At 44.4% G+C, this 24,404-nt stretch overlaps 1 protein-coding gene across 2 annotated transcripts in view; it reads right to left on the bottom strand.

Annotated features, from left to right (window-relative positions):
* Window positions 1–1,164: 1,164 nt before the first annotated feature.
* Window positions 1,165–24,404, bottom strand: part of NUP210 (nucleoporin 210) — a 76,286-nt gene continuing 53,046 nt past the window's right edge. For both annotated transcript variants that reach the window (XM_051793409.1, XM_051793408.1), the window contains 20 exons: window positions 21,902–22,030; window positions 21,106–21,233; window positions 20,426–20,561; window positions 20,070–20,132; window positions 18,979–19,158; window positions 17,528–17,608; window positions 16,504–16,635; window positions 16,147–16,305; window positions 15,562–15,653; window positions 13,801–13,975; window positions 9,982–10,157; window positions 8,527–8,744; window positions 7,733–7,869; window positions 6,911–7,034; window positions 5,913–6,059; window positions 4,339–4,589; window positions 3,455–3,674; window positions 2,646–2,741; window positions 2,438–2,521; window positions 1,165–1,993 (listed from right to left, as the gene is read on the bottom strand). In XM_051793409.1, coding sequence (XP_051649369.1) covers window positions 1,893–1,993; window positions 2,438–2,521; window positions 2,646–2,741; window positions 3,455–3,674; window positions 4,339–4,589; window positions 5,913–6,059; window positions 6,911–7,034; window positions 7,733–7,869; window positions 8,527–8,744; window positions 9,982–10,157; window positions 13,801–13,975; window positions 15,562–15,653; window positions 16,147–16,305; window positions 16,504–16,635; window positions 17,528–17,608; window positions 18,979–19,158; window positions 20,070–20,132; window positions 20,426–20,561; window positions 21,106–21,233; window positions 21,902–22,030 — 2,829 coding nt within the window. In that variant the 3' untranslated portion in view covers window positions 1,165–1,892. The remainder of the gene's footprint in view (window positions 1,994–2,437; window positions 2,522–2,645; window positions 2,742–3,454; window positions 3,675–4,338; window positions 4,590–5,912; window positions 6,060–6,910; window positions 7,035–7,732; window positions 7,870–8,526; window positions 8,745–9,981; window positions 10,158–13,800; window positions 13,976–15,561; window positions 15,654–16,146; window positions 16,306–16,503; window positions 16,636–17,527; window positions 17,609–18,978; window positions 19,159–20,069; window positions 20,133–20,425; window positions 20,562–21,105; window positions 21,234–21,901; window positions 22,031–24,404) is intronic.

Genomic DNA, 24,404 nt, shown 5'->3' with positions numbered 1-24,404 from the left:
TCTGGGACAGCAAACCAGGGCTGCAAGGACAGCCCGAGGCATCTGCTCAAGGATTCCATCACTCACAGACTGGGGCTGCTTGTTTCTTTTTTAAAAAGAAAAACTTTTTGTCCACAAAGCAGCACAATGTGATGAACCTGCTGTTGCTGGGATGCACCAAATCCTGCTGCTGCCCAGGAGCCAGATCTGCTGCTGAATGGGAGGGGACCGAGTTTGGGGTCTGAGGGGGCACTGACTGTTTTGCTGCCTGATAAACCTAAAAATTCATTTCAACTCACATAAGACATGTAACTTGTAACACACATATTGCCAGCAGCCCTTCTCCCACTCAGGGGAACAAACAAGCATTAAGTGAACAGGGGAAAAACTCAGTATGAAATGCAAAAACTCCAAGTCTCATTTTAATCAATTTAAAAAAATGAAATAAAAAAAATAAATATTGGCCTTTACATTTGCAGCAGCATGCTCAGAAAGATTTATAAGCCCAAAGCCCCCTGTCCCCAGCAATCACTGTACAGACCACTTGACCTCAAGGCAAAAGCCTGGTTGCAGCTTGCAGCAGAGGTTGGTTGGTGAACTGTACCAGCTCCCATCTCATACTTTTTATTTTTCAAGCCAGCAGACTGCAACTACTTGCCTAAAGAAATTAAATAAACAGTGAGAATGTGCCAAAGTACTCCCACCACTTGGAGCAGTTTGTTTTTGAGAACATTCAGTGCCAGACTGCTGAATGGGAAAGAGAAGGAACAGGAGAGTAAAACCTTTCATTTCTCAAGTGTTTATCACAGTAGCACTGAGATATTCATTGCCCTTTCATTTCTTGTTGAATGGAAGCAGAGTAAGATCACATCTTTCCTTAAAAACTCAACTGAACAAGTTTAGGAAGTTTGGACATATCTGGAAAATTGGAGCTACTTCTACAGCCACCACTGACTGCAGCAGGAATTGAAGACACTTAAAACTTGGAGAAACCCCTGACAACAAATATTAGGTGAAAATTTGTCAAAATCTTTAAAAACATTACACTGTCAACAAAAGTGAATATTAAGACTGAAGAAGTCACAATTACAAACACTGAGGTGCTGCAGGGGGTGAAGTACAAACAACATAGCCTGGTGCTGAATTCTGAACAGCCAAACCACAAGAAAAGTCATCAAGACAAAGGAATCTTACAAAGCTTTATTAAAAAATACAGAATCAAATAACATAGTCCCAGTCCAAAAAAGTGCTTACAGTACCAATGAATACTGCAGTTGTACCCAAAGGAAGCCATACTACGTTTTGGGTTTCTTTTTATTTTATTGTTGTTGTAAAAAACCACCAAATTATTCACAGTTGTTCCAGCATTCCTCATGCTGAATCAGCATATTGTGCTGATGAATCCCATTGTAAGGCTAAACATAAGAACACTTATCAGTGCAGTACATTCCTGAGTCTTTGGAACTCAAAATAAAAACTACTTCTTTGACATATACAATCCTTCAATTTTTTGGCTCATATTTCATCTGTTTTTCTAGTTCCCTTTTTTAAAAAGTTCATTAAAAATAAATCTGATTTACAAAAAAGTAAATAAAAAATTGCTAACACTATAACTTAGGCATAACTTCCAGCTGCTGAAGAGTGCAAGAAAGCCAGCTTAATATGAATACTGCTTTTTGTCTAGGCAGCACTGCCACTGAGCATCAAACAAGAGACAAAACAAGTTTTTGAGAACTGAAGCACTGACATAAAAAAATAAATTCAGAGCCCTAAATATTAAAAAGAAAAATAACTTAAGGACTAGTTACATTCAAGAGAAGACTTGAATTACATCACAACTGGTGAAGTTCTCAAATTTGCCAAGGCACTGATTTATTTTGCAGCCCCAGTGCACGGAGGTGAGTCCTGGTGCTCTACCGAGAGGCATAACCTGTGCTCCAGAGCGTGGGTGATGGGCTCGTCCTCCTGCTGGAGCACTGAGAACTGAAGGAAAGAGCAGGTGACACACTGAGACCTGGAACACAGGGGAGGGAAGAAACAATCACACTGGGGAATGGTGGGAGAAGGAAGAAACAAGTAACTGCTGATGATCATCTGCTGGACACAGGGAGCGAGACTAATGGTCCCTTCAGAGTAAAACAGTGCCTTTAGCTTCATTCCTACAGAAAAGATAGCACATTTTACAGGTCTTCCTGGGCAGGACTTTTTAAGTCTGAGGGGGGGCACAACACATTTCACCTCAGCAAGTGACATTCATTTGAATTTGCCTAATTTTATCTAAAGCATCAGGCACATGTGTTTACAAACAGGCCTGCAGCTCACCCTGACTTCAACACATCTGTACTAATGCAAATTGTTTTAACAGCCAGTGTTGATTACAGACCTCCCTACATTCCATTGCAATGCAACAGCCAGACTGATCAATTAGTTCCCTCCTAATTGGGTTCTAGGTGCTTACTGTTAAGGGTGTGCTGAGGACTTGTCCTTGGGGTGAACACGGGGTGAGTGTGCTGTCCATTTGGTGAGAAAAAGGCATGATAGGCTGCAAGACAGGTAAAAAAAACCCAAAATCATTTCACATGGAAATTATTCCTTTATATCTTACAGTTAATGCATTGTAAGAAGTTACAGAAAAAAAATACTTGTGCAGTCTTTCCTTCTCTTACCTATGATCATAACAGCTGTCCCTGCTAATAGTGCAAAAAGAGTGAAGATCATCACCTGGTAAGACTCAACAAAGTGCTGGAAGAGACTGGCTTCATCTGCAGAGTAGATTAAGAGGAGACAACATTCAGTTAAAAGAGCATCTTCTCCAATCTGCTTTAACAGGTCTTAAACTGAAACAGCCAAAAGCAGCTTTTCATTGATAGCAAATAAGTGTAATCAACTTAGATAATATAACTTTGAATCTAGTGACTATTTCCAATGCAGTCCTCAAAATCTGCCAGTAACAGCTTAAGACACTGACTGGGTTGTGGCTGAAGTGTCCAAGGCCAGGCTGGATGGGGCTTGGAGCAACCTGGGCTAGTGGAAGGTGTCCCTGCCCATGGCAGGGGGTGGCACTGGATGGGCTTCGAGGTCCCTTCCAACCCAAACTTTCTGGGATTCTATGATTCTATATACAATGTCTTTAGTGTGTTCTTTACTTACTCAGCCCCAAAATGCTGATCTGTTTTCAAAATAGCAAGGCATGCTTGGGAGTAAACAAAAGCAGAGTGAAAAAAATAACTTTCAGACACTACAGCACTGGTATAGTTACACTGAGTATTCTAGGCTGACCCCAAAGAAAAGTATGTTCAACTTCAGCCATAATGAGCAGTTGTATTCCAGTCTTATGGTCACAAAGAGCAGCTCACATGTCAATGACAGTGCCAGCTGCTAGCTCAGATTTTAACACACCAAACTTTAAAACCTCATGGCCATTAGTTAAAGTTAAAGGTTTATTCCAGCACGTGAAGTCCAGAGCTACACTTACATCTCACTGGCGCAGTGGTTCTGTCAGTCAGGTAAACCACTGTCACTGGGATGGTGATGGACTGGTCAGTCATGGGGCTGGAGACAGTCAGGGTGGTGGACAAGGAGCCCTGGCTGGGAACTCTGGGATCAGCCAGGCTGACAGTGTACACCACGTGACTGGGCAGCTCGTAGGACCTCTCCTTCTCCAGCACCTTCACTGCTGGGGATCCACATTTCACCTGCAGAAGGAAAAACCAACCTGAAACAGACTTCTTGGGAATATCCATCTTCCAGGCCACATATCAGAGATCTGTTATTCCACAGAAACACAGAGCAAGTCACCCCTGAAGAGGAGTCAGATGAGGCTGTACCTTTGCAGTGACCCCTGCAGCACTTCCCCCCTGGTCACTGCCCTCTTCCCTGGTGTTTCCACAGGTCTGGGCTAACCCCACACAGCAAAAACCCAAGGGTCCCTCCAGGGGCTGTGTGAACCAGGGGCAGCCACACAGGTATGTGGGAAGAACCTCCCCATGCCCCAAGGATCAGGCAGGGTTCTGTTCCTAACCAGCAGCTGGTTCACACATCCCAGGCAGCATGCCCAGCTGAGCCTGGCACACTTCTACCACCCCAGAACCCCAGGGTCAGATTGGATGGAGCCCTGAGCAACCCTGCCCGTGGCAGGGATGAGCTTTAGGGTCCCTTCCAATCCAAACCACACTGTGATTCTGTGAAAGCAAAAGTGAAAAACGGAGAAGAATACATTCCAAGATGAGTCTTTCCAAATCGCCTCAGGACAATCCTGACATGGCAAAGGTGGCACAGAGTGCCTTTGGTTAGAAAGCTGCATGTGACAGCTCAAACTGCTTTCAGCTGTGCCATGACACTTCCCAGCCATACACTCACCTCCAGGGTGTCCAGAATGTCAGTGGCCCCAAATATCCTGAGGTCTGAGCTCACGTACTGGTTGCTCAGGAGCATTTCTGTCTGGTCAGCATAGAACCAGCGGCTGAAGGGCACCTCTGTGCTGCCCTGCTGCCCCGGGGAGGGGCTGCCCCGCAGCGCGGCCGTGACCCGCAGCGCGGCTCTGCTCCTGCTCAGCTGCTTCAGCTGCTTCTCAGACAGGCTGTGCATGGAGATGGAGCACGAGTAGTGGCCTGCAGAAACAAGGGAACTGCTCGTCTTCGGGGTTTTGTTTCCATGCACAGGGAGATTTCTGGGACATCCTTAGAGAAAAGCTAAAAAAGGTGGCAAAACTCAAGCAAGTGCAAGATCAGGAGCGCGCAGGTGAACGGGACTGTGTGTCTGCTGGGTCAAACATCACACCCCAGACTAAACATCATGAAAAAAACCACAGTTGGCAGCTTCCAGTCACATTTTAATATGCCAGTACGACTCATGTCCACTTTGAACCTAACATTTATGCTAATATTGACAGGAATGTTAAATTTTGTTTACTGAAAACAAAATTTGATATTTGATATTCTTTTCAACTAATGTTAAAATTTTAGCCAGTTACCAAGTCTGTGAAGATGTAGTTTATTTATAAAAGCTTCTTTAAAGGTTAAATATTCACCATGTTCCCACTCTCATATGGGATCAATTTATCTCTTATTAGCAATAAAGGTAGTAAAAATTTCCCCCAGTATGGAAGATAAAAAGCATAAGTAACAAGCAGAACTTGCCAGGTACATGTTTTCCCCTTATTTTCTTCCCCTAACAAAGTAACAGGGGATATGCAGGGTAAAATAGTGTTTACACAATGGGTGCAGGGATGAATCCAACAGATTATTAATGTTCTTTCCATACAGTCCATGGTCTTCTGGTTCTGTTTTAAACCACGTTATACTTCTAAAACATAACACATGTTGCAGATTCGCACAGTTTTATTTCCATCTCCACAGTATCTGGCAAGTTCCTCTCCTTTTAAGTCCCAGTTCACGATGTTTTTGGGATACATTCTAATTTGGGAACACTTGTCACCTGAAGGCTCTTTTTTTCTTTGACTTACTACAAAAACTCTGAAAAACATGGAATGGGCTGCCACTGCTTTGGCCTTCTCTGAAAAGCAACACATGTTTTTGTCACAGGCAGAAAACACTTAAGAAGTGCCCATGTTAACAACTCCCTGAGGCAAAGCTCGGAGACTTCAGAAGGAAAGGGAATAGGATTAGATGGGATATTGGGAAGAAATTCTTCCCTGGGAGGGTGGGGAGGCCCTGGCACAGGTTGCCCAGAGGAGCTGTGGCTGCCCCAGCCCTGGAAGTGTCCAAGGCCAGGCTGGATGGGACTTGGAGCACCCTGGGCTGGTGGGAGGTGTCCCTGCCCATGGCAGGGGGTGGAATGGATGGGCTTTAAGGTCCTTCCAACCCAGACCATTCTGGGAGTCTGTGAAAGGTGCTGAGTCAAAGAGCTTTGGGTCTAAAGCCCAGCAGAACTCTGAGTATTTGTCTGCAGTGTGGCCTCTTGTCACATCTTACCTGAAAGTGCATCAAACCCAGGTTCTGCTGTAAAAACATCCCGTGCTGAGAAGTCAAACACATCACTGCTAAAATCCAGGTGGCAACTCAGAATGGACTGTGGTTGTAACTCAGCAATGGCTTCAACCTGAGTGGGCAAGCACTCCCCTAGGGGAAGGGAAAAATTAATTACAAAATAAAACTATAACTAATTAATTAAAAGCAAAAGCATGGCTTGTAATATCAGTTTTTTCTGCCACCTTCTGAAATAGTTTCAAAAAGTTATGATGATCTTAAAGGAGCTGGAAATCACAGACAGCTGCCCTAGCTCAGGTCTAATCCCAAAGAGACAGCAGTGAAAATTTTATATGTTGTGGGGTTTTTTTGGCAGGAATAATTTATTTACAGGAAAGAACGAACTGGAGAGAATTTTCAGCTCAGATGTCTCTTGAATAACTTGTATGAACTTGGGAGTCTCAATTTATATTTTACTACCTGGCAACATGTTTTTTTGGTAGGCTAATAATTTACATATGGCACAATAAATTACTACTGGAACACTGAGTGTTGAGCTAAAAAGTAAAAGGATCTGTAATCACACAAAACACAGCTTATTAAATAGAGGACACAATATAATGCTTAATCTTTGTATTGACTCTAATTGGTTAAGAGTGGTAACTACTTTAAACATGTTCAGTAAGAAAATGTAACTCCAAGAAGGCCATTGGAATTAAACATATAAGCAAACCATCAGCTGATGGTCCACTGACTGTTTTTTTTTAATATGATCAAAAATGGTACTTCTATTATCTACTGATTTTATTAGTTGGGAAATATTAACAGTGCCCCAGAACACCTTCCAAGTTCTGTCACACAGCCCTGAGTTGCTCTGGAGCTCCTGGGATTCTGGAGAGGCACTAGAGGTTCCCAGGGATCTTGTTGCCCCAGTTTCACAGACCCTTAAACAACAAACAAAAATACACAAACACACAATAAACGTAAGGATTTTTTCACCATACCTTTCAAATTTTTATTTCTTTCCCCAATTGAAACTATGACTTTGGAGGCTGCAGCTCCCTGTGAGCTTGTGTGCAGCCCACTGACATGCACTGCTGTGGTCCTCTGGGGAGCAGTGATCAGGACCTGAAAAAAGGATGAACTACATGGTCACCAAAAACTGTTTAAACAAATAAAAATGGAGGCAAAACCAGACTGAACTGGTTGTGTAAGACTCCAAGAGGTCATGTTTTTCTTTGAAATCCTACATTTCTCTAATATTAGAAACTGCTTTCCAAGGCAATTTAAGCTAGCAAAAACATTTTGCCTTTCTACCCAACCTCCAGAAGTTAATATGCATAAAGTTCTATGTCTAAATTTAATTTAAAAAGAATGTCTAGTGCTTATGTTGGCTGATGCAGTCAATTGTGTCAACAGAAGGATTGCACTGCAGCTAAACAAAATAATTTAATGGAGTCCTTCTGATCAGTGATGCACAGCACAACACTTGAGAAAGTTCTTGCTGGCATCTCCTCTTGCAGTGAAGCTTCATTCATAAAAGCAGCCATAATCAAAATTGTTTAGCATCTGGAAACAACTTAGCCAACAAGGGAATCAAAATGCACAATAGAAGAACACTATAGGTGAAAAATCAAAATTATTATGCTGAATTTCCCTCCTTAGCACAGATGATTAAAAAGAGTGATGTGTTTGGATAAGTACCAAATATTTTCCAAGCATAAAAGAACATTTTTAAATATTTATAACAAAACCCCCGTAGAATACAATTTGTTGAGGGTCCCCCCAAAGCAAAGCAAGCTCAGCAGGAAGTGACAGTGCCTCACCTCTCTGTATGTTTTCAGTACCCCAGGGATCTCATAGTAGACAGTGGCCAGCCCAGAGTCCCTGGCCAGGGCCACACCAGTTTTGGAGTCAATGAGAAGAACAGCACTGGAGGAGGAGCTCCACACACCAGGAAGGCCTGGAACACACCCATGGACACTGCTCAGCACACTGCTGCTCACTGAGCACACCCCATGGACACTGCTCAGCACACTGCTGCTCACTGAGCTCACCCTGCACTGCCCCTGCCCACTGCCCACACCCTATAGACACTGCTCAACACACTGCTGCTCACTGAGCTCACCCAAATCACCCTGCACTGCCCCTGCCCACTGCCCACACCCTATAGACACTGCTCAACACACTGCTGCTCACTGAGCTCACCCAGCTCACCCTCTCTGCCCACTGCCCACACACCACATGCCAGGGCTGGTGCTGCAAGGCTGGCAGCCTGACACCACACTGCCCTGCAGCTGCTCTCACAAAACCCATTAACATCAAGAATCAGATATGGTGAGTGAAGACACTCCTGACTCTGCAGGATTCCCATAAAAACAAGCCTTTCCAGCTCATGGAGTAGGAATGACTGAATTCTGATACTCAGGAATCCAATACAAGAGATCTACTGCATGGTACAATTAAAGCTAGAGAAGTTGATCAAACCTATTTTTATCATTAACAAGAACAGTAACATTTGATTCTGAACAAGCATCATAAATTATGCATTTATTTCCCTAAGAACGAGCAAGAGTCACACCGATGTCACATGAAGCAGCTGCTCACCAAGGCCACTCACCTTCCTGGGTAGTGAGTGAGGAGCTGAGGCAGAGGACATCCCCCAGCACCACGTCTGGGAGCTCAGGGAAGATGGCATGTTGGACAGGCAGGGGCACATAGTCTGCAATGCCACTGTGCTCTGCATCCCACACCCGCAGCAAGGTCAGACCCACGTTCACAGTCCGCACCACAAACGTGTTGTTGGTGGCTCCTTTCCCAATCTGCACAAAGTCATCTCTGCAGACAAAAGGAAATGCTGCTGTATCAAGGAAGGTTTGCTCATAGTAGGTACTGAATGCTTTTTAGGTGGCTGACTGCTTGTTTCCAGCAACAGCCATCTTCTAATGGAGTCCGACAAAGAAAGGAAATTATAAAAATTATTTAGGTGCTACTGAGGTAAATTTCAGTTCTCACATCATTATGTTGAGGAAATACTGAGGTTGTAATTATACATGAGAACTACTTCTTAATTTTATGAATTGTAGAGCTTTAGGGTGACATAATCTGCCTCTTTTCCCTTTTCTCAGGGGAGAAAGAAAGTGAAGAAATTTGACCACCAATATGCAGCTTCTCAAACATAACTTTATAAAGCCAAATCCCACTGGATTGCAAGTTCTGGTGTTTACCCACATTCAGCACTCCCAAACACAGTGACACAGGGAGCACTCTGCCCAGACTGGCACCCTGGCAGCACCACAGAGCCCCTGCAGGTCCTGGCAGCAGCAGAGCTGGGTCCCTGCAGTGCTGCACTAACAAGCAGGGCCTTTCTGGGGCAGCTCTGCAGGGGAAGGCAGGGCAGGGTTAACTCAGGGGTGTCTGTATGCTACAGAAATTTCTGCATTGACACAGAGAAGAGAAAATCTTGGATTCAACGCCTTTTTTTCCTTTCTCACCACGATCAGTGTGTTGTAAGCACAAGGTGCTCTGCAGAATACAAGCCATGCTGCAGTAAGAGAGTTAGTGGTATCCACTTATGAGCACAGAAGGTGGTTTATAACTTTGAGGCAGAGACCCAAAGGCCCTTTGAGGCTTGGCTCTGCTGGGCAGAAGCTGTACCAGCAGATCTGAAGAGACAGCCCCTGATCCAGAATGTTCCCCACCTTACATAAGCCCTCAGTGAGTCCCTGGAACAAAGCTCTGGGAAAGAGGCAGCTGAGCAAAGGCTAATGATCCCTTGTTTCTCTAGGGCACTGCTGTGTGCAGTGGGGTGATTCACCCAGAGCAGAGCACAGCTCCTGCAGTCCCACTGGGATCAGGCTAATCTGGGCAGCCTTCCATGGCCAGGGAGTATCGACTGCTGACGGGAACTCTCCTTCCTGCTCCGCTGCCTCTGGAGACCTCAGAGACAAAACCCTTTCTTTGCTAATCCCAGCCCAAGCTGTATCTTCACTTGGTATCTTCAGAACAATCTTTGCTCTGTGTGTGTTTGGCCTTTTGTTGTTGTCTGTAATTACCAGCCCTGACAGACACCCACCTGTTAGTTGCCAAGTTGAGCACAGAATTATGTGAATGGAAAGTATCTCCAGAGTTATCATGAAAATGGACAGTGAATGTCAGTGTCACACCCAGGGGCAGAGCCAGCAGGGCCTCCTTGTTCTGTGTGAGCAGGATGGGACTCATGGAGATCCTCAGGTATGAGATGGGGCACACCTGCAAACATATCAGCAGTGAGAAGCAATGTTAAATTGCTTTTTATGATGCCTCCATAAAAATAATCTAAAATCTTATTGTGCAAAGATACAAAGCTTCGTTTCTGAACCATGTTTAGCCATGTGCCAGTACAACACAGAGCTGTTTTATCAGTATTTATATTTCACAGGTTAAAAGAGGCCTCTGGAGACTGTCTAGTCCAGCCCCCCCAGCCTCCCTGAGAAGCTGTGTTCAACAGCCACCCCAGTAAGAAGTGCTGTCCTGTGATCAGTCAGAATTTCCTGTGGTCCATTCCCGTGTTCCCCATGCCCTGTCCTTGAGCACAGCTCAGAAAAGCCTGGCTCTGTCTGCTTTACACCTTCACAGCAGATACTTCTTAGCCTCTTTTTTTTTAATACCACTGAGAACTGAAGCAATAATCATGTAAGAACACACATCACACACAGACATTACTATCCTACAAATTCCAACTGTTAAGGTTCCCTGGATATGCAAGAGAGCCAGTGGCCCCTAGACCTCTCCCAGTAATTCTTGAAATAAAAGGTGCAATTCATTCCCCAGTTACTACAAGAGGAGAAACTCACAGTGGATGTGGGAGTAAGGGGGTGCAATGGTCCCTGTTCCCAGTTCCCAGGGATGGAATGGTCCCTGTTCCCAGTTCCCAGGGATGGAATGGTCCCTGTTCCCACTTCCCAGGGATGGAATGGTCCCTGTTCCCACTTCCCAGGGATGGAATGGTCCCTGTTCCCAGTTCCCAGGGATGGAATGGTCCCTGTTCCCACTTCCCAGGGATGGAATGGTCCCTGTTCCCAGTTCCCAGGGATGGAATGGTCCCTGTTCCCAGGGATGGAATGGTCCCTGTTCCCAGGGATGGAATGGTCCCTGTTCCCAGTTCCCAGGGATGGAATGGTCCCTGTTCCCAGTTCCCAGGGATGGAATGGTCCCTGTTCCCAGGGATGGAATGGTCCCTGTTCCCAGTTCCCTTGTATCAGGTGAGGAAGCCAAGGTGTTCCAGTCAGAGCTGCCAAACCCTAAGGGATCAGCAGGCTGGGGTTTGTTCCCTCAGTGCCTCTCCTCAGCCCAGACACAAGTTAGGAACTGCTCCAAACTCCTTACAGGAGCCTGCTACATTACCCACATGTGCACCACCCACGTTTTTGCAGTAACACTCCACTGAGGGAAGTTTTTCTGAAGACAGAGACTTCACAACCTATTGTTCTGGCTTTTAAATAGCACATCGCTGTTCTTGATTAACTTCCCTAGGTTAACTAGGAAAATTACCCAACAAAAATATCTCTATCTGCTCCTTCTCTTACAGTTGTTGGAAAATAAATAATGGAAGGACAGAGAAAGCAAAAACCCTCAAATATATTGAGAAAACTATTTTAAAAGAAGCCCTCAAGCTTATCTTGCAGGAAAATCCCTTTTTTTCTGACCTAAGAGGCTGAGTTAAAACGTAAAACTCTGCAATCTGAAAATGTACATGTCAGAACTTAAAAAGGAAAGGACAAATTTGGCCTCAAGCAAAATACATCTTTGGTGAATCTGAACAAAATGGCTAAAATATCAGTACACACAACTGTGTGCTCCAGGCTGGTATCATCAGTTAAAGTCTCAGTGCATAGACCTGTGCCCAACGAGCTGAGGGTACAAGCCAACAAAAACCCCATTTCCCTGACAGATCTTCAAGCTTGCTTTACTTTAAAATCTCAGCAACTGTCCCACAAGGGACAAGTGCTAAATTTAATATTGATGAAAACAGCTATTTTACTGTTAAAGCATCTCAGTTTGTGAAGTATTTCTTTTATTAAAATAAAAATCCTGAGTACAGCTGGGCCAGGCAAGTGCTTTGCTGCTTCCACACCGAGCACAGTCACTCCCTGCTTCCCCTGCCTTATGTAAGAGTCTTTTTTCTGAGCAAAGTTGAAGGTCTAAGTGTTAAGTGATGCTGCTGCTGCAGTTTGGTTCTTAATTGTGTACAGTTGTAAAGAGACAACACCACCCCTTATGAAAGAAGGACACTGTGAAGGAGAGAGCTTTGCCTGGGAATGACACAACAGATTCTAGCTCGTCCCCAGCTCTGTCACAAGTTTTCTGACATGACCTTCGGCAAAACCTCTCTGACTCTCTCTGTTCTTCAGCCATAAAATGAACCAGCAGCACTGGGTTACCTCACAAAGGCACTGGGAGGTTAAAAAGATCATTTCCATAAAAGCAGTAGGGTTGTAATAAGTACAGGCAAACAAACAAGCTGTACAAGAGGCTGATCTGAGGTGGGTCCTACTTCAAAGAGCTCCCAAGCTCCACATCCCCATGCACTGACTGCACAGCTCTGTGATATCCTGGGCACAGAACGGACTCACAAAGGGGGATTTAACTCCAGGCCCACTGTGTGCTGACTAAATGTCACTGGAGCCAACCCCAAAGCCATTAGGTGTCCTTCACTACCTGGATCCAGCAGTGAAGGAAAGGAACAAGGTCATCTGTAACAGAGCTGGACAAATTCCCTGCCACCACCTCCCAGCAGGAGAGGCATCAGTGACACTGGAGCCCCCACTCCTTGATTCACTGCCATCCAGGAGGACATCTACACACTGTCCTACAGGCAAAGCTGGATATGATGGAAAAAAACAAAATTCAAATGAAAAAATCCACTGAGCCACCTCACAGTGATTACAGGAGTCCAACTTCCAAATAATTTCAAGTCAGCACTCAATTGTATGTCCTTCTCCTTTAGCTGGGGCACAGGGAAGATGCCAAGGACAGTAAAAAGGGACAGGAGGCAGTGGAGCAGTGTGGATCTCAAGGCTCATGTTGCCAGATGCACAAAGTTCTTGGCACAAGGATTTCTGAGCAGAGATGATGGACAGATGTTCCCTTGTGTCCCAAGTGCCCAGCCAGTGAGATACATCACACTTCCCATAACAGCATTCCATCAACAGATGAAGTTCTGGGAGAGAAAAATGTTTCCTAAGCTGGGTTTTGTGCCAGATTTGTCCTGCCCCAAAGCACCCCCACTTCAGTGTGGTTCAGGCTCCCAGGGCAGCCCTGCACACACTCTTTGCCAGTTCACCACACACAGGCAACAGCAGATAAATCACTGCCTCTGCTAAGACAGGCTCTCTCATACAGATTCTCATTCCCTGCAAAGGCTGAACTGCTGGGAAACAGCAGAAAAAAGATTTTGGGGGCACTGTACACTTGCATCTCTAATATCATGAAAATCTAGGTATTGCTTAGGTACCTCACAGCAGATGTTGCCTTTATATTCATGACTCCAGATGATATTTACCTTTTCACACACTGCAAAATGCATGTTTATGACATTAACTTTTTTGGTTTGTTTTTACTTTGAACTTCTGTAATTATCACCCTTCTAAGAGATTTTTAGGACAAACTTTCCTTAAAAAAAAGATTTTAAAGCACATGCACACACAAGCTTTTTTTGCAAAATGTACCCAATGTAAGAATTTGCTGGGATTTAATATTTATCCATCTAAGTTTAGTACACTAAAATTTTTTCTAAAGCTCAGGGCTGACTTAATGCCCATTTTTCAGAAGTGAAGTTCGGGATGTGCAGCCAAAGTCCCTGTTGCAGAGGTGAAGCTGTACTTGAGGAAACTGCAAAGAGAGCTGATTGTACCTTAACAGCAGCCACGACAGTCTGGTTGGTCCCAAAGGATTCTTGGGAAATCACTTCCAGTGTTGATGTTCCAGTCAAAGACCCAGACCTAAGGAAACCTCTCTCATCAACTCTCACCACAGGAACTTTATCTGGTCCCTCCAGGACACGGTATCTCAGGGAAGCCACTCGGTCCCTTAAGAGCAAACAAACAAAACAGAAAAACAAAAAGCAAGGAGGCCTTTAAATGAGGAAAACCATCTTTACACCAATATTTTTCACAAATCTGAAAGACTCTTAACTATATGGAGGTTTTCCACTTGTCTGCAATTAAAAAAAAAAAAGCAAAATCTGTGTTCTAGTCTAAGAAAGCAAAGTTCAAGTTCTGATTCAAGCTCACTTGAAGACTTTTCTGGGTTTAGGTATGTATTGAAATCTAGTTTCTATCCACTGAAGCAAAGGTGACTCCAGATAATTCCATCTGAGGCTACACCAACCAGCCTCTGCCATCACTTTCTGCAAACAGAGGGAAGTTAGTCTGGCAGGGCCAATGCTGGTATTAGAGAGAAGATCAGGGCCTTGATTAAGTGGATCTCCTCAGTTTCCTGGAAGTGGTTTTGTAGACAAGGTTAATTTTTGGAATAGCTCTCACCATGGTATTTGCATATTAATACAGTCAGCAAATCCATCAACTGCAATTAGTGGGCATTCTGAGACATTAACTGCTTTGAAGTATCACTTATCTTCTAACAGATCAGTAAATGATTTTTTTCCCCTCCCAAGCTTCTCCATATAGAAATAGATAGAAATACTCTACTTTATCCCAGGAAAAAAACCTTTAAAGCTGGATTTTAGTTGCCCTTTTCTTGGCAACAGTGGAATTGGTTCTGGTGGAGTTCAGACATAGGGGCTCCAAGACTGGCTAGTGAAGATACTGGGACAAAGACATGTACAAACTGATATCTAGCAACTTAATGACTAATTAATCAGAAAAACTCCTCAGAAGAGAGAGCAGAACACCACCAGTGACTACCAATGCCAGTGCTCTTGTGTAACTGCTTCAAAAGCAGATGCTGAACGACCACGGTCACTGGAGCTCCAGCTAAAGGTCAGCTTGGACAGGGCTTGGAGCAACCTGGGCCAGTGGAAGGTGTCCCTGCCCTGGCAGGGGTGGCACTGGATGAGCTTTAAGGTCCCTTCCAACCCAAACCAGCCTGTGATTTTATGAAACCAAGGGTTCCCTCCCCTTAAGAAATAAATGCACCTAAAGCCTGGCCCTCAGTGTGTGTCCTACTGTCTGTATCTGCACATTTTTAGGCTGGCAAAATTACATTTCAAGCCTGAGATGAGTCTGAAATGTCAGTCTTTGAAAACAGATTATGTAAAAAGAATTTCTCATTTGGAAATGACATTTTAATCTGCAAATCCAGTCAGAGCCTCTGTGTAAGAAATACGGAGAAGTATGTTCCATAAAGCCTCAATCACTCATCAAAACCTCTGTTGGGAGCAGGCTACTGCTTTCACTGGCTCAGCAGCTTTTCAAATAAGCATCTGAAAAGTTCCCAATACTGAATGTCTTTTCTAGCCACAATCTAAGACAAGATTTGACAAAGCCCAAGAGAACAGATAAGATACTATTAATCACCAGATAAGTTGTGTATTAAATGGATGTACTGTGATACTCTTTTAAAAGACTCCTTTTGAGACAGCTCCTTCCAACAGACCTGCCTTAAGGTTCTAATGAAGTGCTGACACAAGTCAGTGTGAAAACTGCTCACTGACCTGTTTGTCCGAAGTTTAATAAAGGAATTTGGTGACATTAAGATCTGTTCTGCTTCCACTCCTGGAGTGACTAGGTGAAGTTTTTCAAACACCTGGAAAATAAGAGGCATTTCAGCTTACTGTTGTGTCCAGCAAGGAATTTACTTCGTTTATTTAATCTTCAAAACAAGTGAAACACAAATAGAACTGTAACAACTTTTTTTTCCCTTGATAATATATATGGTGAAAAATGACAACTGAATATGAATATCTGAGAATGGGAGAGGCAGTATCTTATCCAAACTACTCTGAAGAGCATTTACTTCCAGGGCTATGGCTAAACTAAGAAGCAGCATGAAAACAGAAGACTTCTCTAGTGAAATGGTATTGGAGACCCCACATTCACCAGGCACTTTAGACTCCCCCATAGCTGAGCCCACAAACTGAATGCTCACATGAGGAACATTACACAAAAGAGTAAGGGCTCAAAGATTAAACAAAGCTGGAGCTACTCCTTTGCATTTCAAATTCCTGACTTCAAATACAGACTTGAATTTAGTTCTGAAATAGATATTTAAGCATTAACGGTGAGGAAAAGCATCCTACCTGAATTTGGATCTCATCGGACAGCTCTCGTGCCATGTTGTAGAACTGGTTGGCTGCAGGATCCAGGACCTTCACAACTACTTTGAGGCCTGTTCTTCCCTTTACTCTGCCATAAACATCCACTGCAAAGTTGTATTTTGCAGGAAGTTGAAAAGAAGCCTTGGGACAGGAGAAAGGGATTAAAATCCCTTGTGGGAAGAGCAGACCCTGCTACAGAGGAAATCCCCCCCCTCGAGCTGACAATCACTCAGGGATTTTCAGAGTGCAGGCAACACCACCTTCTCCATTCCCCTTATGTGGCAGTTCCCTTTTCCCAACATACACACACAGGCAGGGACACACACACACACATTTTACCTCACTGTGCCTTGTCTTGACATCCAGAGTGTCCCTCTTTGTGACGGACCAGTGGAATGTTAACCCTGGCACAGCATTGCCAAAAGAGAAAGGGGTCTGACTGCTGGTGATGCCCATGACATAAACTGGCATCTAGAAACAGAGAAACCAAGTTGCTTAGGGAATTCCAGCATGGTGACAAATCCCCTGCACACAGTGAAAAGAATTAAAGTTCATTGATAAAGAGATGGTGTCTCATGAAGAAAATGGTTTGGCTGCTGTTTATGCTGCAAGGATGTATCACACAGAGGACTCAACCACCAACTTGTCATAAGTCAGTTTTGATTCCTTCTCATTTGGTATGCTCCATGAACACAAAACAGGGATTTTCAAGCTTTTATTTTTAATCTTCAAAGCAATTCATTCACTTGGGATCAATGAGCTGCAATCACTTGCCATTTTGGAATGAGTAACTAACAGAGGAATATAAAGTCTTCAAAAATAAACTTACAGAAGATAATTTAAGCAATATCTGTTGTTCTGGGTATAACAGACACACTGGACATCGTCAGCACACAAAGGAAGGAAGTCTCCACTGCAACAGAATGAAGATGAAAGAACCATCCTCCAGATTAAAGGAGGGCCTGAATTCCTAAAATCTGGTGCAGAAGGGAAACTTGTTTTGAATTCTGTTTTAGTATCACAGAATCACAGAAAGGTTTGGGTTGGAAGGGACTTCAAAGCTCATCTCATTCACCCCCTGCCATGGGCAGAGACACCTTCCACTAGCCCAGGTTGCTCCAAGCCCCGTCCAATCTGGCCTTGGACACTTCCAGGGATGGGGCAGCCACAGTTTCTCTGGGCAACCTGTGCCAGGGCCTCCCCACACTCACAGGGCAGCTTCTCTCTGCCAGCACATTCCCTCCTGCAGCAGCCCTGGTGCCACTGGGAGCTGCAGTGCCATCACCAGATGGTCTGACAGGAATGGTCCCAATGTGCAGCTCAACATGTTAAGGCAAGAGAAGCAAGTCCCAAACCAACTCACCTGAGTACCAGTTTTCATCCGGGTAATGGGTGCCCGAATTCTGACAGCTGTCAGCTGTACCACTTCCACTTCCACCTTGTCCTGGAAGGGAGGAAGGGAAGGCATTGTAAGCACCTGTCAGATGGGGACTAGGTTTCCCTTTCAGGCTCTAGCCACTATTTTGCCATTATCTAATCACTGTTGCCATGTGATTTGCATGTGACTTGTCAGCAAAAACACAGATGGACAAATTCAGTAGGGCTGTAAAAAACTACAACAGTATTAACTTTACATTGATAAACATTTTAAAATGCCCCCTAAATTGAAAAAAAGCAGCTCTGCTCAGAATTAGTGATGCTATGAATGATGGAACTGAGAGGTGCCAGAAGCAAGGGACAAGATCATAGCGGCCCCCAGGAGAACAGGGATGAATAAACCCAGGAGGTAAAGGACGACACTGAGAGGATTAGAAGGCAATGAGGATTGCAGAGCAGCAAAGGGAACAATCCAGAATAAAAGTATGGTATGTGTGATGCTCTGATGTCTTCTCTTCACATATCCTGACTTTCCTGATAGATTTTATTCCTGCTATCCACTGGGAAGGAAAGGTCAGACCTGGAACCTCACTGGGCAGCAGATTCAGCTTTCAAGTTCACTTTGCCTCCTGCCACAGCATCGGGGCAGACTGCTGCCCATGCATTAAAAAGCATAGATTCCTTTATATTTTATTTTTTTTAAAAGTCACTTTGTCTCCTCTTGGCCTGTGCTGACATCTCTCAAGCAGCAGAGCTTTATGGTTCACAGCAGCTGTGCTGCCTTGACCTCAAAGGAATAAGTCATAAGAGCACCAAGTTCTGGTGCTCTGAGCCTTATGCAAGTGCCAGGGACTTGTGCTCTCTTACAGGCCTGTTCAGCTCCCTCATGCTCAGCTGTAGGAAATTCTAAGGACACAGATTCTGAAGGAATACCAGGGATTCACTGCTGGTACCTCTAGATAGGTTGTCCAGAGCACAGCATGTGTGAGAGCTGTGACAGAAACTGCTGTAGCTCAACAGACAAGGTGTGTGTTTCTTGGGCTACAGTTGCCTTCTGGATCCTACTGACCTAAGGCATGCTAAGCTGTAAGGGGATGCAGGCAAGGACAACCTCCTGCTGTGTTAGAAAAGCTTCTTTAGATGGGCTTTTCTAGATGCACTGATCAATTTTAAAGGTACCACACAGGGCATAAAACCTCCCTGGGTTGTCTGTAAAACTTTAGTTTAAAGCGCACCAAGATTTACCCACCTGTTCAAAGTAACCACCCGTGCCAGCACACTGCAAGTTCACAGGCCAGGGAGTAAGAAACACTGTGTTTTCATCTTCAGGAAACCAGGGAAGTGCACAGGATAACACTGCTAATGCAACAAGATTATCTGCCCCCTTTTAGAGCCAAAGCCAGCAGTCAGAGAGCCTCTTTCAGCCCCAAACATTACCTGAGCCACCACCACGAGTCTCCCTGTCTCTGCATCCACAGCCTGCACCAGTGCTGTGACCGTGGCACTGCCCATGGCCACGCCCTGCACCAGCCCCGTGCTGTTCACCCGCGCCACGCGCTCCTCGTCCATGGAGAAGATGATGTTGGACAGCGGCTGGGGGCCTCCTTCAGAAGTGATCTGTCAGTAACAGCACACACAAGAGCTCCCATTAACCCTGCAGGTGCATATTGCTCCTGGTTAACCCTTGGGGGCACTCCCCTCCCCGCTCAGCACCACAGTGTCCCCAGGGAAAGGCTGCCTGAGCCTCCCCGGGGCTTTTTTCTCCTGGTCCCTGTAGGATGGCAAATCTGTGAGCTGAGCACACAAGTGGACCACGAGCTTCAGAGAGTGTCATAGGCTGATGCCATCTCCACTCCAGGAAGCTTCAGAAAACTTCCCCTCCCTTTCTCTTCCCCACACGTAGTAGAGCTCTGCTCTGTGCTGCAGTTTTTACAACTACCCCACTGTGCCTCAGGTGACAGATTTATCCAGGCTGTGCTGGTACTGAACACCAGGAAAGCTGATATTCCCTTGACAAAAACAAATACAAACCCTTTGATCCAGCAATCCACCAAAATAGAAGGCGGCTCACAAATGAAACTATTCTTGTTCAGAGAAGTATTCACCACAGAAACATAGAGCCAGAATGGTTTGGGTTGGAAGGGACCTTAAAGTTCATGGGCAGGGACACCTTCCACCAGCCCAGGTTGCTCCAAGCCCCGTCCAACCTGGCCTTGGACACTTCCAGGGATCCAGGGGCAGCCACAGCTGCTCTGGGCAACCTGTGCAGGGCTTCCCAACCCTCACAGGGAAGGATTCCTTCCCAATATCCTACCTAGCCCTGCCCTCTGGCAGTGGGAAGCCATTCCCCCTTGTCCTGTCCCTGAGGTCCCTGTCCAAAGTCCCTCCCCAGCTCTCCTGTTGGTCCACTCAGTCTGAATGCAGCTAAATTGTCAAGTTGAATATCTACTGCTGAAAAACAAGTTATGAAATATTTATTTTACAACAGAAATTACAAAAGAAAGAAAATATGTCAGAAGAGGCCTCACCTGAATCGTGGCCCCAATAATTAGGGTCACTTTCCTTGGCAGCAGCCTAAATGGGGGAAAGACCTAAAAACAGAAATAGGAATACTTGTGTTCAGGGTATTTCAATCAGATGAATTATGTCACAAAACATTACAAGTGTAAAACTGAACCTTTACTTGCCTAATTACAGTAAATTGAGCATGCAGAAAAACTTAACTCATCACTTGCAGTTAAAAGCCACTGAAATCCTAAACAGACTGGCATTTGGGCAACTTCTGGACAGAATGATCTTGTTTCTGGCAAATTAATTACTGTACTTAAACTATAATTTATATATTCCTATTCTGTCATAATAAAATCTATCTGAATTTATTTACTTCAATCTGCTGTGGAGCAGAGTTGATTCTTTGTCCTTTTTTGTCAGCCACAGTTGCCATAAGACTCGTCTGCCCAATGGCCATGCCATGCACGAGGAAAGCAGCAGTGTGGTCATCCAGAGCTTCCCTGAGGGGGCTGCAGCAAGGAAACACATGGAACAGAGAAAATCAGGGAGGAAATCACTTAAGAACAAATGCAAAGGACTCACTTAGTACACGGCAGTTTTATCACAAGGCTAAGTGACCATGGCTTAAGCAAAATTAAGGTAACCATCACCTTTTACAGATAATGGCTCTTTGCAGCCTGTGTTTTACCTTAACACTAAATACCTGAAATGAAAAGGAAAGAAGTAACAGACAGAATGAGTTTGGTATCATCAGATGTGTCTTCACCTGACATGATTTGCCAAGTCCCTGCTTCCAAGATGCACAAAGCTCCATTAAACATTACACTCTATGAATTCAGCCTCATTCAGCAGTCGACAAAATTCAGACTGTTAGTTTAGGCAATTTTCCTGACAAATAACCATTTTTTACCATTTAACAGGTAATTAAGACTTCACAAAAATAAAATAAATAAAACCTCAGCTACTGTATGCCATCATGCCTCCAAGCCAATACCTTTACTCATTTTTTGCTTATTCTTATTCGCAGATTAATAAAAAAATCCATTAACTTACACAAGTGAGACAATCTGAGATGCTGCTCTTAGACTGAGGTCCATGACAGTGAAGTATTTTGCCAGAAAAGGTTTCTTAGAGCCATCCAGAACTCTGACATAAGCCTTCACTGTCTTTCCAATCTCCACCTGAAACACACACATCCAGTCATTTTTCATTTAAACTGTTCTTATTTAATAACATAAACATTTTCATTTGATTTTGTATTACACTTGTAGTAGGGGAGGAGAAATAGAGCCCCAAGGTTAGATTAGCACTGATTTTAAAGACTAATCCCTGACAAGTAGAGTTAGTGTCAAATGAAATAAATAAATTCAGGTCTTTCAGCTGGCAAGGGCATAATTAAAACATCCAGAAATATCAACACTTATTTTGTTTAAGGCACACCCAAGCTGGCAAGAGAAATGAGTTGGGACTTTTCCTTTTGTTCATTTTTAAAACCTGACATATGGAAAATGACCTTAGGGCAAAACCTACTCCTAAAAGAATTGTTCACATGCACTTTAAATACGAGGAAATGTAAATGAGCGTGTCCATATAAATTATGGATTAACATACTGTGTAAATGCAAAAGTTGAGATTGCTGCCACACAGAACATGAGTAAGAGACACCTGATACTCTGAGACACTTATAACCTAAAGGGATAAATCTGGGAGGAAGAGACAGAGACACGAGGGAGATCCTGGTGTTTCTGGGTCGTAGCATCTTGTCCCTGGCTCATGACTCTGTCCATGAGCAGCACTCGGGATCAGGGCAGGCTGGATCAGCCACCAAAGCTGGTTCTAAGGCACCAACCTTGTCAACAACTCGAACATACAGCTCTTGGATATCAGACACATGGATTTCAGCTTTAGCTGGGGCAGGGAAAGCCAGGCACAAGTCATGAATCATTACAGTCACTGATCCTGGAAGCAGAGGCTGCACCTGCAATGCCAAAAGAAAACTGCATTACAGCACTTACTTTCATTGTTTGTTGCTCATAGGATAAAATTTGCATCCCTTTCCAGGCAGAAGCAGTTGGATGCAGAAATTTCCAAGCCTTAGACAAAGAATTCTTCAGCCAAACTAAAAGTAAAGCTGTAAGATGTATATAAAAAGTGTTATGCTACTGAGCCAGTGCAAACAGCCCAGGGCAGCAAGTGAATTAATGAATTTTCATCCAGAACATTCTGGCATCCTGTTACTCTTCTGCCATCAGAAGGGGAAAAAACCCACAACTAATCATTTACAGAAATGAAACTTTTCTGAGTGAAATGAAAACCAAAATGATAAGGAAAAAAAATAACCAAGGACAAAGATTATGCCTATAAAGCACCGGAACTGCCTCCTGCAGGATTTGTACTCTACCCAACGCTCTTCACGCCAATGAGCAGCCAAAATCTGGTGGTAGATCCTCCCAAGGAAGAGGATGATTGACAAATCAGGTATATCTTTAATACAACTATTATTTCATTGGTTTTGAAGACAGAGAATGTACACTTTACACTAACAAGAATAAACAGTGAAGAGACCTGTGCTCCCAAACTCCAGCCCTCAGAACTGGGCACTCATCCCAAAGGCACCTCCACAGCCTTCCCAGGGCCATGCTCCCTCACTCAGCACCTCTGCAGTTCTCCTGCACCTGCCTGACCTTCCCAGCCCCTCAGGGTGTTCTCTGCACCTCCAGAGGCACCTTCCCTTTGGGCAGGGACGGCACAGGTTGGGTGTCCCGCTCTGAACTCTGCCCAAGGGCTGGGGAGCAGCCAGGCTCCACTTCAGAGGAGCTCCACACAAGTCCCAGCATCACCTGCAGCACTGCAGCACTGCAGGTGGAGCGGTGGCAGAGCTGACACTGTGTGCTCTGAGGGCACCACTCTCACTTTTGCCTCACCAGAGAAGGGGATGTGAGGTTTTACTGAAGGTCAGCTTGCAGAACAGCAGCAGCTCCCTGAGTGCTGGGCTGGAACACAGAGCCCTGGGAAGCAGAGCAGGGAGGAGGCCACGGGGAGGGAGATGGAATGGAGCTCAGCTGGGCTGGGAGAGCAGAGAAGGAAACCAGCTGAGGGCCAGAGGGGCAACTTTTAAAAACTGTTCCTGTCCCAGCTCCCCCTTCTGTTCTCCCCTCCCAGAGGTGCCCACTGGTTCCCCAGCACACAGGGGTATTGCACTGGTAACACTGTTCCTCCTGCTGCCACCCAGGCCCAGAGAACTCTGTGCCAAACACAGAGGGAGATGGACACAACTGATCCCTGCCAGCCCTGCAAAGCCTGGGAATCACTGCTCCAGATAACTTGAGTTTCCCAGAACAGCTTACTGCCAAATCATCCTCTGCCAGCTTGGCTGCTCTGGCACCTGCCTGGCACAGCCTGACACACCAGCCTGGAGCCTGCTGATTTCCCAGACACACCATTCTGTTGCCTTCCATGGAAAAATCCATGGGATTTAACTCAAACACAGCACATAGGATTAACAAATTTGTAAAATGTTGGGGGATGGTATTTATTTAAAATGTTTTAAAAAGTGTAGTCTTCTCTCCTTTAATCTGAGGGGTAGATAAAATCTCTTTTTATACTTCACAAAGCCCATCTTGCTGTCACTGCTCCACTCCTTAATTTCAGACAAGAGCAGTGAACTTATCTTGTGTACATCAGCTAAAGCACTGCTAAACCCATGAGGGTTAAACTATTAAGAGTTTAAGCAGTGCACTATGTACAAAAAGCAGCTCATCTCTTCTACTTTTCCCCCACCTCTGTGCCTTGCTGAGTTGTGCCTTCACACCTGCAACAGTTAGAGACAATCAGAATGTTTCAAAAATTTCTAGTTTCCACCTTAATTATCATTATTTCACAACTTCATCAACATTATTTCTTACAGGACAAATCTGTAAATTATAAATTTGTAAAGGCTACTCTTTAAAGCATTGTGTCATTTTCAATTCTTGTGTCATTTTCAATCCTTGTCTAATGAAAGCAGCAATGCAAACATATCCTTCTATTGTTGTTCATGATAGAAAGCGTTTTATATCCTGGGCCTGGATGAAGTCAGGAGTAACTGTAGTTTAGTTGCATCTTCCAGTGGAAAAGTGCATTTCAAAACTAATAGGGAGACCAGAAATAAACTCTTTAATAGATACTTATTCACACAGTCAGGATGAAAGACAGAGATAAAAAATACCCTGAAACAGCACTACAGGATAGAAGAATTTGAAGGTTTCAGAAGTATTGGCTTACAGCAAATACTCCAATATTGCTAGAAACCAACTGATTTTTTGTGTAACACTTCCAAATAATTCTGTCACATCATTTTTCATTGTGTGTTC

The sequence above is a fragment of the Manacus candei genome, unplaced genomic scaffold (assembly GCF_025592945.1).
Source record: "Manacus candei isolate 608988 ecotype Guabito, Panama unplaced genomic scaffold, ASM2559294v1 h1tg000036l, whole genome shotgun sequence".
NCBI classification, from domain to species: Eukaryota; Metazoa; Chordata; class Aves; order Passeriformes; family Pipridae; genus Manacus; species Manacus candei.
The sequence above is the reverse complement of the archived record's forward strand: the minus strand, read 5'-3'. Positions and strand labels throughout refer to the sequence as shown.